This window comes from Heloderma suspectum, chromosome 2 (genome assembly GCF_057233095.1).
Source record: "Heloderma suspectum isolate Gila_16-S chromosome 2, 16-S_ref, whole genome shotgun sequence".
In the NCBI taxonomy this organism is placed as follows: domain Eukaryota; kingdom Metazoa; phylum Chordata; class Lepidosauria; order Squamata; family Helodermatidae; genus Heloderma; species Heloderma suspectum.
Window position 1 is genome coordinate 247,455,691 of NC_139459.1, and position 13,583 is coordinate 247,469,273.

Here is a 13,583-nt window from a genome sequence, read left to right on the forward strand (position 1 = left end):
TGGAAATAAGCAGGCCCTTCTGTTACTGCCTCTGGCATGAATGCTTGCGTTTAATAACTGCTTCTAGGAGTCTGGAGACATGATTAATTTTTACTAATTAGGTATTTGATGTAATAACCATTTATTACCAGATGATAAACTTCCTGTTTGGATCACAAAAAAATATGGGAAAGGGGCTGTTTGTTGTCAGCTTGGGCAATGAGTTGCTCTAATTGCTCAATCTTTACCCTAATAGGGTATATGTGTCCTATAATTATACTTTAATAGCATCTGTTGGCTTAGTCTAAACAGTACATGGTTCTCCCTTTTTATCTGAGCCATCTATGATGAGCCCATCAGCACTTTAAATTTTGGTATACCAACAAGGTGGCAAAAACGAAACTCGGCTTTCCATTGATTGGTTCCATTTTATTTTTTGTCATTCATCTCCTTCCTGTGTTTATACTGTATGTGCCATTCTAGTTCACTCAGAAAGGGCTTAGAATCCTGGCTAACATCTAGTTTTCTTGGAGGGCCACTTTGCAAAGGAGTTGGGTTAGAGAGCCAAGTCCTTGATTCTTATTCCCCAAACCACAAACTGGCAACCCCTTTTGCTGTGGAATACTAGGTATCCTGGGGGCTGCAGGTTGTGGACCCCTGCTCTAAGGTAACCGTGCAGGACCTGATCTGGACTGGGACTACTGGGTGCACAGAGATTTCATTCTTCCCTCAAAAGCTGCTTTCCTCCTGCAACTCAGCCCCCTCTCAATGGGTTTTTCTTTTAACTATGTTCCGTGTGTGTGTGTGTGTGTGTGTGTGTGTGTGTGTGAGAGAGAGAGAGAGAGAGATTGAGGAGAGAAGAATTACACCTCCCATCCTCAGTTGTGGTAGTCTCCATCTAAGTCAGGCCCTTCATACTTACTTTAGAGTAAAGAAAAACAAGAAAAGGAGCAGAATGCGAGTTTGCCCCTGAGTGAGAAAAAGGAGTAATACCCTAATCCCTTCACCTCTTTTGCTCTTGCAAACATTACAGTCATAAGGCTACTCTTCCCTTTCCTAGGATGCACTGTAGGAAGGCAAAGCCAAAAGGAACTCTGGGATATTCCCATATGATGGGATCTCTGGGGGAGGAGGGGAATAATAACATGATGGGCTCCTGTTATTGAAATGTGGACAGTACAAGTAAGCCAAGCTCTCTGAATAACTCCACCAGAGTACCTAACACTGTTAACTTAGGTTCTTGTGAATGTAGCCTCTTTTAAGAAAGATGTGCATAGCTAATTTTAAAAACAACTTAGAAATGAAAAAGTAATGTGATCAAATGTGATAGTGAAGGCATGAGGACTGACATGTATCCCAGTACACTTGATTCCTGAAGAAACAAGCAGCCAAGAGTTAAAATAATCATGGATGTGAATAAAATGTTTTTTCTGGGGGTGTTTCCAAAAAAGTTAAATAGTTCACCTCTTCTAATGTAACATTTTCACTGCCATATGTCTGAATGCACTTATGGCAGGGATGGGGAACCTCCAGCTCACGAGCCAAATTTGGCCCACCAGGTCAGCTTATTGGCCTGCAAAGCCTTGAGTAAGGCCCTGCCTCCTCAGGAGAGAGGGACGGGGAGAGCGACTGGCTGTGGCTCAGTTGCTTTGCTCCTTCCTCTCCTTCCCTGCATAGGGAAGGCAATGAGAAAGTAAAATGGGCTGCACATGCAGCTGGTGCTTTGGGGCGCTGGCTGAATCTGCTTTGCTTCTCCTTTGCCTGCACTACAGACATGGAAGGTGATGGAGGACTGATGACACGGTACACTTAGCTCCTGCTTCAAGGCCCCGGATGAGTCTGCTTCACTCCTATTCCGCATTCCCTGCCCCAGAGACATGAAGGAGGAGCTAAGTCCCCAACCGAGTGCCAGCCGGTGTCCCCAGCCAGTGCCTCAGGTGGGGAGGTGGATTCACTCCTCCTGGTTTTTCCCTGCCTGGGAAACGTCTGTGCAGAGTGAAGCAGGCTCTACGACTGAGGCTCTGGCTGGAGGAGCTCCAGCCTGCACCATAGCCAGGGACCTGATGATGTCAGAGGCTGGGGCCCCTCCCTCTGATGTCATCCGGCCCATGTGGTGTGTGTGTGTCAGGGGAGGGAATACATTCCTCAGACCCTAAAAGATTATCCAGCCCTGGATTATGGGATCACTTCAAAGTCTATGTATGAGCAACTGACTAAAGATTACCATCAGCCCTCAGTGTACTCTGGGGGGTGAGTTTCTGATGGGCCCAAGTTTTACCCAAACAACCAATGACTAGAATTGCTCTTTCTTGTTTCTACTGTAGGCAAGATCCTCTTCCGCCGAAGTCACATCCGTGATGTTGCTATCAAGCGTCTTATACCCATTGATGAGTACTGTAAGGTGAGTGATATTTTCTTCCTAGATTTGTGCTGATCATTAAGATACAGGCTTGTTTTGTAGCTGGTTCCTATACCCAGTCAATAGGTGTCCCTATGTGTTGATACGTCTTTCAGTAGTAGTGGCTTGTGCTAATGCTTTTCCATTTGACCAGGAATCTCAGTAGCTATGGGCTTGAACATAGCTTACTCTGTAGACTATCTCTAGAGTAGTTTGCTGAAATAGCAAATCACTTTGGATACGTGCAATGCACTATATAAATGCCAAAGTGTTATTAATTAATATTTCAATGCTGAATTATTGGTATTATTTATAAGCTTCATGTAGTTAAGCAAATTACATAATAATCTCTCCTCATGATCTGGGTTGGCCTCGCTTCTTGCTTGAAGAGAAGGACCTTACATTACACCCTAGGGTTCATGATCTGGAGGGGAAATATTTGTGCTAGATTACCCTACTTCCCTGTTGGAATAGCATGCCAGTTGAAAATAATTCAGGCTGCCTCCTTCAATTACCAGTCTCTATAATAATGCTGATGCTCAGTTTACTATGACTATCTCTATGTAGAAGGAAGTAACAAACCTGGGGCTTGGGGAGTACAGTTGAGAACTCTACCAGCTTTCACATGGCAGGTGTAATATGTCTTTATTGGTAGTGGGGGAATTAGCTTCTATCCAGAATATCATGTGTCTGTAAAATTTTGTAGTGGAGGTGTGGAAGCAACACCGAATGGAGATCTGGGAGCTGGCTTGCAGGGTTGAATTCTTAAGGTATATTTACTTCAGCTATGGATGGGTTTAAGAGAGAGTTTTTAAGGTGGGCTGCAATGTATGGCCAAAGGAAAGAGACATTCAGATGGTACCTGCTCGGTTCTAACCTCTGCCATCTGACCATCCCTTTCAGGAATAGTATGTTGAAATAGCTAGTCATATTTTGTGACCATTTTGCTCTATTCTTAAGGCTTTAATTCAGTAAACTTCCCTAGGCCAAACTGAGAAAGTAAGCTTCAAGTTCTTAACCCACATCTGTCACCATGGAGAGTATCTTAACTCTACAGCAGCAGTGGCTAAAAACACAGGCTGACAAAGGGGCGTCCCAAAGGTCAGAAGTCGTGAGATTGTTCTATTATTTGGGCCTTTAATAGGATTTGTTACCTAGTGCAAAGGTAAACATGGTTCCTGTTTGAGCAGGGAAGCCTCTATTGTGTCCAGCTCTCAGGAGGCAGTAAACAGAACAGGCTGCCTGGCTTAGTTGATGGTACCCTTGTAGCTTTCTATGGCTGCCTGGGCCCTGCCTCCAGGTAATCGGTGTCATTGGCTAGCCTTTGGGGGTGTGGGTGGGGAGTCTTGGGAGGACCATATTTAGTTATTTATTTATAAGATTTCTAGGCCGCCTTTCAGGCATGAGAGCAGGAGTGGGGAACATGGGCCCCTTCAGATGTTGTTAGACTCCAGCTCCCATCAGCCTCAGCCAGCAGGACCAGTTGTCTGTGTTTATGGGAGTTGTAGTTCAATGACATTTGTAAGGCCATAAGTTTCCCATCACTGCCATAGAGGGATATGTATCCCTCTCATCCAGTTCAGGCCTCAATTAAACTCAAGCTTCTGACACCATAGGATGATGTGCATTGGTTTTCTCTCAATGTGACCACTTGGACAAACAATTGACTTCTCGGCTAAACTTAGATTGCTTTCACACACTTATTACCTACGAGCCACTCTTCTGGTGTTTGTGCATGTGTGAAAGTCAGAAATGCAATTTTAAATGTATTTTTATCAGGTTTTTGAACCACTTGATGGCCGTGGAGGATGGTAGACTTCTAACTGCATTTCAGTTTCCATGTGATCTGCGTTTTATCTGTGAATGGTGTAGAAATGAGTAGATGTCTGTCATTCTGTTGTTCCAGGGCTTGGCCCTTCCCTACATTCTGCTTCATATGCCTTTCCATTAATTATCTAATGCTTCAACCACCATGTTCCCAATCCCCAATCACTTTAGGATCGTGTTTTTTCCCCCTTCTTGTGCACACATGCTGGAGTGAATAGTAATATTTTAATTTAAAAAAAAGAAATTGGCAATGTTCTGTAGAGGTGAAATTGATGATCATGCTTGCCTAAAGCAATTTGTTGTGCTAGGGGAAGATGGGAAGGAAGTGTGGAAAGACAGGGTTACACTCTGCATTACTGAATTGCACATGAGTAAAGTAGCAGGAAAGGAAAGCCTCGTGTGAGCGCAGAGTGGTAGGCGGCTGTATAGCTCTCCCCACGACCTGAGTTCGATACCAGTGGAAGCCGGGTCTCGGGTAGCTGGCTCAGGTCGACTCAGCCTTCCATCCTTCTGAGGTCGGTAAAATGAGGACCCAGCTTGCTGGGGAGAAAGGTAGTCACGACTGGGGAAGGCAATGGCAAACCACCCCGCTACAGTCTGCCACAAAAACGCTAGCGCAAGCAGCGTCCCTCTAGAGGTCAGCAATGACCCTGTGCTTGTACAGGAGGAACCTTTCCTTTAGGGCCGCGGTGGCTTAGTGGTTAAGATGCTGAACTGCAGACTGGAAGGTCGGCAGGACAGCAGTTCGAGACCCGAGTGCTGCGTGACGGAGTGAGCTCCCGTCTTCAGTCCCAGCTTCTGCCAACCTAGCAGTTTGAAAGCAAGAAATTGCAAGTAGATAAATAGGTACCGCCTCGGCAGGAAAGGTAACAGCATTCCGTGCACCTCGGTGTTTAGTCATGCCGGCCACATGACCACGGAAGCGTCTTCGGACAGCGCTGGCTCTTCGGCTTAGAAATGGGGATGAGCACCGCACCCTAGAGTCGGACACGACTGGTTGGGGACACCTTTACCTTTTTTTTTTTTTAAAGTAGCAGGGCTCTGTGGGCCAGCATTTGGGACAGGCAAGGAAGCAGTGTTTCCTCTTGTACTAGGTAGAGTGGGTGGTGATGGCTGTAGCCACACTTAAACCAGAAAAAGCACAACATGAATGGTGAGTAATGCTCATTAACTAAAGTGGGGGAAGATTCTCAGCTGATAATTCAGGTGTGTTAAAATGTATGTGATTGTATCCTTTGTGTGCCAGTTATCACTAATTTGAGTTCTTAAGCAACAGTCTCTGAGTTTTATAGTCTTTAAGCCATTGAAATTAGAAATGCATTAAGGTATTAAGATTCTGTTTTTCCTAAAATCTGGGAAAGTCATTTTGAAATGCATGTGTGTGTGGGGGGGGAGTGTGTGTCTGTTCTTATTCTGTTTTTATCATATGCATGTTTTATGTGTTTGGATTGCTGTATAGTTTGTTCTTATAATCCCCAGTAAGTTATCTGTATAATCAGTTTTGGGCAGGTTGTTTCTTTTAGGAAATGCATAAAGTAGACAATAATATGCCAAATAGGCATTGGCGCAGACATGTATACATATTAATTTAATTTTAAAGAGGAAGGAAGCCCCTAATTGATAAGAGGCTGCATCTGTCTTCTACAGAGTAATGCTATTAATGGCATTACATAGAATGAATCCATTTATTTGACTTAACATTATTCATAATGTTGTAGGTGTTTTATGGCCACTTTAGTACTCCTCTCTTCTAGTTAATGATTGCCAGATAATAAAGAATGCACTCTTCCTGGCCTTCCAACTACTGGTACTTACTTGTCCATTTGCTAAGAGGCAAGGGTAGTTATGGGACAGAATTGCCATAAAGCCTTTATACAAGCAAGCCCAGCTTAGTCATGCTCTTTTCCTTCTTGCAGTGGTTTCTGTTATCAAAAGCATGGGAAAGTCATATTCCAGCTAAGCAAAAAACAACCCCCAACACAAACAACAAATCATGGAGATTGCTGTGGTTTGTGGATATATAGCACATGCTAAGCATTACAGGAATTAGTTATAACCACGTCCTCTTCAGAAGCTGCCTAAGCAACAATTGCTTCTTCTTTTTTTGCTTTCCTAGGAAAGAGGAGGAAGCATCATTTCCAAATTTAATCCTAGAACCTCTGTTTTCAAGGTTGCATGAAGGCCAGTGAAAGACTCTCCCAGTCAGGCAACATCATACTCCAAGAGCCCATGCTGAGATAATTACCTCATAAGAAACAGAAGAAATGGCTATTTAAATATATTCAAATACCTTCAGTGGCAGCTGGTGCTCATTGGGGCTGCTGAGGTGGAGGTTAGGGCAGCTGACAGTAGGCAGAGCCAAGGCAGCAACCTCAGGCACAGAAAAGGGAAACTGAAGCAAATTAATGCCTGAAAAACAGAGGATGGGGCAGGGGGAGGCAGGGGAGAGAAGGCAAAACATAGGAAACATAACTACCTGCTGGCTGCTCTGGTGTCTGGAATCCAGACTTGATGAGCCTAGAGTGAGAGAACAGTAGCTGTCCATTTGCTTCTTCTGTGCCTGTGCAAGAATAGATATTTAAAATATCAACTCGCACTGATTTAATGTAGGTCCCCATTTCTGAAATTTATCCCTCACTCCTCTGATTGGCTCAAGGAACTGAACATGACCATATATGACAAACAGACAGAGTAGTCCTCCCAGATGCCTTGTCTGATATGGCTGTTGCTGTTGTTTCTGCTGCCATGTATGAGTCAAGAGGTGGTGAAGGAGAAAGGACTGTGTACATAGCTCTGCTCCCTTCCTTTGTGCATGCGCAATCTAGAAGGAGAATTGTTATTGAACAACTGTGTACAGTGATGCACATGTCAAATAACTTTCCTTCCTTCATGGATGTTTAGCTTGCTTTTGTCTTGGGGAATGTGTATGTGTGGGGTGCCCACTCTGGGACAAGATCAGGGACACAGGTGAGTGTGCTTCTCCCCACCTACGTATTTTACAAACATTGCAGTACCTTTGAATTCTAACAATGTGGAACGTAGGTATAAGTTATATGAATTCTCTTTTCTTTTTCCTTTTTTAAAAAACATATCCCTATAATCTGGAAATACTGTAATTAGAGGAAAAGAATGAGATATATGCATGAAAATACTGTGCGGATGGGGAAATCTAAAGATAAAGATGAAGCTGTAGCTCTCTGTCAAGTTATTCAAGAGTAGTTGCTTCTTTTCATCAGGGTCCTTAAGAATGTTTAGTGCTCAATAGGTCAGATTTGTTTCCTTGCTTTGCTTAGGGAGCATAGCTTGAAAAATAAGATATGTGGTGCTTCCAGATGAGGCTTTTATCATGCAATCACCTTTCCTCATTTATGGAATTTTACAGGGGTCCAGACAATGTTGTCTTTCACTTGTAACTCTACTGTGCTTTATCACCACTTCTTCTGCCTTTTTCCATTCTACAAAAAAGTCTGTTAAGGAGAAAATGACAAAATAGTTGCACAATGTCTTTTGATTACTAGTGTTAGGAGCTGAAGTATCCATGGACTATTGTGGGGGGGATATTGTATCACGGCATAACCAATGGGTCAGTTTGTTGATGGACCTTCAGCCATGAAGATAATCTTGTTTTAAAACAGAAATGCCTGCATTTGTTATGAGGAACAACTAGGATCTCTGAAGTTTCTTCTCTTCCTAGATCTGCTGATGATGATTGAGAATGCTGAGGGAAAGTAATTTGTGCTGGGGAAGTTTCTTTTGTTTTGACAATGAATTGCTTTTCAGAGATGATTTTGCTTATACCAAAACCTTCCATTCCATAATTTTAGTCTGCAAACTCTTTAATCTGAATACCCTCCTCAAACATCAAAAACGTAGTGGATAAAGGACTGAATCAGGAGGTTCTTGGTTTCAATCTCACCTCATGATCTCACTAGGTAGACTTAGGCAAGCCTCTGTCTCTCATCCACAGCCCCTGCCCCTCCTCTGTAATACGGGATTAATAATGCAACAATCCTGTGTGAGGAGTACTGCAAGAAAATGTATGGAAAGTGCTTGCACTCTCTTAAGCACAATACAAATGCTAAATGTTGGCAGCTCCAGATTATGGGAGCATACAATCTCCACATAATTTTTCATAGTTCAGGAATTGGGAGATGAGATGATGTCACTTTACCCTAATCCCATCCCAAAAATATCTAGCAGCAGACCATGAAACTTGTATCATAAAATGTCACCCAGTAATTGCAATTGCAGGTGCAGTCCCAAAAGTATTGTGCTTTGAGTGTTTGGAAATATCCTTGGCAGTATCCTCAGATAAATAGGACTGCTGTATTGAGGGAAGTTGTGTGGAATGTTAGCAACACATGAGAAATAAATGTGCATTTATTTTGCTAAAAACTGAATAAACAGAAAATCTTTGATTTGTCAAAGTGCTAGGACACTGCTATTAAGTTTTTACATGCAGGTGGCATGTTATAGTAGTGATTGGCCTGAACAGCCCACAGGCTGGACTAGGTACAGCCTGTCTCCTGTTTGCACTATGAATGATTGGCACATCAGGTCTTCATTTTTCAAATGTGTGTGGTTTTATTTTTCAGGCTCTGATCCAGCTGCCACCATATATCTCTCAGTGTGATGAGGTCCTTCAGTTCTTTGAGACGAGACCAGAAGACTTAAATCCACCCAAAGAGTAAGTTGGTTATAAGCAGCTTACACAGCTGAACTTGGGAGATAGAGAAACCAACATATGCTGTCAATGAAAACCCTATTCTTAATACCCCCTTCCCATGCATAGATTCTATTTGGAAAAATTAAACCAAGTACAAAAACCACACACATCAAGCATGTGGTCACATAATATTCGTTTTATGTAGAAAACAGGATACCAAATAAAACAATAATGAAAAAGAATAAAGAAAACAATTTGAGGAAAGGTTAACAAAACCCACATAACTAGAAGATCGAACAAACATGCAACCTATATTGCATATTCAAGTTACAAAAACAAACCATTAACTTTCAAAGAGCCAATTCATAAAAATAAAGGTATACATACAGGACCACCAAAAAGATAACAGATTGTGAGAAGGTATTATTATGTCTGGCATCAATATATAGAAGTACATTTAAATCTTTAGGGAATATGTTGCTTTTCTTCAGGAGATTCTGTGGGTAGTCTCCAATGCTACCCATGTGCTAGCATGACCCACTGCTAGCGCAATGGGAAGCTAGCAGATCCTGAAGCAAACAGAAATGAGCAAAGAAGGAAGCTCCGCTGACCTGTTCCATTCCAGAAACTACTGTTTCTGCTCATTTCTGGGATGAAAAGATGTTGTGATGGTTGCCATCCTGAATATTTGAGCTGAGGCGGGGGGGGGGGGGCACGGTAGCTTGTCATTATGTGCAAACCTGGCAAGGGTGGGGTTTTGGGGTGGTTTAGAAGCCACCTGCAACCCTAAAAAAGCCTGTGGGTTCTGGGTGGCTTGTAAACCACCCCAACAACCTACCCTTACCAGGCTTGCATGTAACAACAAGCTACGTAGGATATTCAAAATGGCTGCTGCTGCCATAACAAGAAGCCCTGTGGGGAAATTCACCCATGGTGGCTTCTTGTTATGTACGAACCAAGCCATTGGGTTGTTCAGGGTGGCTTGTTTTCAGAGTGGCTTGTCATGATGTATGAACCCGGCAGGATGGCTTGTGCTTGGTTTGTTGGAAAGGGGCTACAGAGCCACCTGGCAAGACTGGCAAAAAATCCGGTCATTCTTTGCGATCTTGCTAACTATATCCCCTCCCTATTATGTCTTGAAATGACACTAGTCAATTTATTCCTCCATTTCGTCACCTCCCTAGACAGTGAGACCCTTTTTTCCCCACCTTCAGGCAGATTAGCGCAAATTTAGTGTTATGGGTTTCCCCCAACACACACACACACACACACACCCCTTTGGGGAGATTTGTGCAAATGTAACTTTTGGTTTTTAAAATGTTGCTTTTTAAAAAACTTTCGGGGAGATCTGTGCAAATTTGCTAAAGTGCAATAACTACCCTGAAAATAGGCTGCTGAGGTTGTGCCGCAAAGGCCTGTGGGATACATGCTGGGAGCAGGTGGGAGGGTTAAGGGGGAAACAAGCCACAGCAAGTTGCAGAGTGCCTGATTGTCTCTCAGGAATGAGTTAGCTATCAAACAACCATCCCACTGTAGCTTATTTTCAGGGTGGGTTATCATCATGTGTGATCCAGCCCACTGTATCAAGAAATGAAGTGACAGTGGGGGTATTTGGACAATCATAGGGGAAGAAGCCATCGTGGCTTCTCCCCCCGCCCCGCATGCGCCATGTGCATGCCCATCATTTACATAATCACCCACACTACAACGCAGATTGGCGTGTTGTCCAAACCCGGTGCGTGGTATGGTGGGGTGGCTTTGTACCAACCCTATAACCCCTACTACAAGTTGTGGGTTTTACGATGGGTACATTGCGTACCCTGCTGTGTGCCGGGTTCAGACAATATGCCAACAGCACGAGTAATTATGTAAACAATGGGCACAGACATGGGAGGAGAAGCCACAATGGCTTCTTTTCCCCCTGTGATCGTTCGAACCCAAGCCATGTCTGTCTTCATCCCTTGTTCTTCATGCACTTAGCATCTCACTTGAACTTCCCATTCACAGTGCTACATGCTATATCAGTTGCAGAGATGGGTCTTTTAATTATGTTGTCACTGCCCCATCCCTTCATATTACTTTTTGTATGCCCTCTATAATATCTAACTAGCAAAATATAATTTTCAGTGCCTAACAGCCTATAATGGTTTTACTCCAGAAGTAAAATGGTTTTTGCTCCAGAAGCAGGAGCAAAAGGCACTTTCCTGTTGCCAATTTCTTGAGAAATTTATACAGGCAAACAGCAACCACATGCTTGTGTTTTCCATTCAAAACAAGGGATGTCTGCAATCTATCTCTTTTTCCCTTGAATGATGCAACACTTGCCTTGTGACTATGAGCTGCTAGAAGCCCTCTTCTTAAGCACTTGGAGCATAAATATAAAAACATCAGCCATCATCTCACTGGAACGTGCAATTATGCAAAGAGATAGATTGCACAAGTCGAAATTAAGAAATATTTATATTTTTAGAGGGATGATAACAGAGTTATTTTGTTCTCTATGCAAGAACATGGAGCCCTTCAGCACCCAAGTTGTCAGTAAAGAGTTGCTTTCTTTTAGTGCTGGCAGGTTTTATCTCTGCAGTTGCCTTTGGATGGTGAATATTGCTTCTCTCCCTTCATCTCTCTCATTTTCTTGATTTGTCATAGCTTCTTCTCAGTCATTAGCTTTGTCATAGCTTTGTCATAGCTTCTTCTCAGTGATTAGATAGGTGCAAGGGCCCCACAGCCTATTAACTAGTAACATACTGTCAGCCTGTGTTCCCATCCATCCTACCCATAGTGTTGTTTGCCCATTAATGCAAGATCCCTTTCGTAATTCATCAGGCAATGCAGTGAAAGACAATCCAGTGTGGTGTAGTGATTCAGGTGTTGGACTGGGACTCAGGAGACCTGGGTTCATGTCCCCACCCGGCCATGAAGCTCACTGGGTGGCTTTGGGCCAGTCACTGACTCTCAGCCTAACTTTCCTCACAGGTTTGTTGTGAGGATAAAGTGGAGAAGAGGAGGACTGTGTAAGCCGCTTTGGGTTTCTTGCAAGAGGAAAAAAGGCAGGATGTTAATGAGTAAGACAGGCTTGTGTACGTAGTTCCTTGAATATGGAGGTGGGTGTAGGGAGTGGCTTTTTGTTAGGACTGCATTTCTATATTAGGGTGAGCAATTTTAGAAGGTCCAGGGGTTAATTTCCTGCCCTTGGATTCCCTTGGGGGCCGTGTTCCTGTTGCCATACCACCTACAGCATCAAGAATTGGTGGCAAACTGCTATCTAAACTCAAAAGGGCCACATTTAGCTTGAAAACAAGCTTAGTCTGGTACTTTGGAATCTCTGTAGCAGTTTGCCACCAAATTTCAGCAGCAATCATTTTTTTTTTTTTGCCTTTGCACCGCTAAATTGCAGCAATACAGGGGCAGCAGCAGGGGTGGCAGGGGATACACTCAAGGCTATGGGGGGCCACACGCAGCCCCCAAGCTGCATGTGTCCCATACCTGCTGCCTATTATAGGAGGGAGAAGTGTGTTTTGGAGAGGCCTTATATCAGAGCCTGCTCAGACTTTGTTTTTAATATGGGAGAGTCAATATAGTTTCAGTAGGTGTCATTCTCTCTGCCCCATCCCCTTACCATGGAGCTGGGCTGGAGATCTTGGAGATCCCACATGAAGATGAACATTTGCCTGCTCCAGCCCAGAATGTTCCTCTTTCTTCATTTTCAGGCATCTGTGTGTCCTGTGGGGTCTTAATCTTTGGCCCTTCCTGGATTAATTAACCTTCTGGTCTGTTTTCTTTGATTCCACATGGCCTGCATTTGCTCTAGCCTTGGCTCAGACTCTGCTAAAAAGTTTTTCACTGATCCTGCTTTTGGTTCATCTATTCCCTCATAAGACTGCTCCTGCTCCAAAATCCTATTAATCTTCTGAGGTGCTGCTGCAATGCCCTTGTATGGGGATATACCTCCTCTAAACACTGCAAAGGACCCTACAGTGACTCTTTTCTGACTCTCTTGTGATCAGCCTCCCATATAGATTTGCTATCTTGGATTGACTGGAATGGTGAATCTGAATGAAATTGAAATTGAAGGATCAGTTTGGAAAAGTATTTTTTTTTAATTTTAATGTATAACAAATTCTGAAGCATAATGTTGACATCTGCTGGCTTATAAAATTATTCACTGGTTTGTGTTTTAAAAATCAATGAATAAATCTTCAATGGTGATAGAAAAGATCTGTAGAATCTTAGTTCATTGCGGTTGCGTTTAAGGAAGTCTGGCATGCTTAAAGAAATAAATCAAGCAAAAATATGGGCATTTCCCATACTATATAAAGAAAAAGCAAATGAATCTACAAAAATTTAAATGTCCTTTTTGTTTGTCCAGAGGAACGTGTGTTCACCTTCATGTTACTTGAATTGGAAGCTGAACCATACAGTTATTGGGGTGAGCGGAATGACTTAAACTAGAACTGAACTGAACTCAATTGAATTAATTGGAGCCAAAAGTTGTTGATGATGGAGGACGTTTAGTCCAATGCAGTTCTTATTGGCACTTCTGAATAGGTTGCAATTCAAATTGCCAGTGCCTGGCATACAGGGTTTTTACCATAGAGATACAGGAATAAATGGACATCCTTATTGGCTTCCATAGAAAGTCATGGCCAAGGCCAGCTTTCAGTTTACCTTTGGAAGTTTATGTTGTGCCACTCTGCTTTTTCTAATCTGTAG

The 13,583-nt window shown here is 43.0% G+C and overlaps 1 protein-coding gene across 3 annotated transcripts in view; it reads left to right on the forward strand.

The window, feature by feature from the left end:
• The window catches only part of SH3PXD2B (SH3 and PX domains 2B), a 163,686-nt gene that overhangs the window by 100,511 nt on the left and 49,592 nt on the right, over nucleotides 1-13,583 (forward strand). For all 3 annotated transcript variants that reach the window (XM_084838682.1, XM_084838686.1, XM_084838681.1), the window contains exons 4-5: nucleotides 2,304-2,380; nucleotides 8,800-8,891. In XM_084838682.1, the coding sequence (XP_084694808.1) occupies nucleotides 2,304-2,380; nucleotides 8,800-8,891 (169 nt within the window). The remainder of the gene's footprint in view (nucleotides 1-2,303; nucleotides 2,381-8,799; nucleotides 8,892-13,583) is intronic.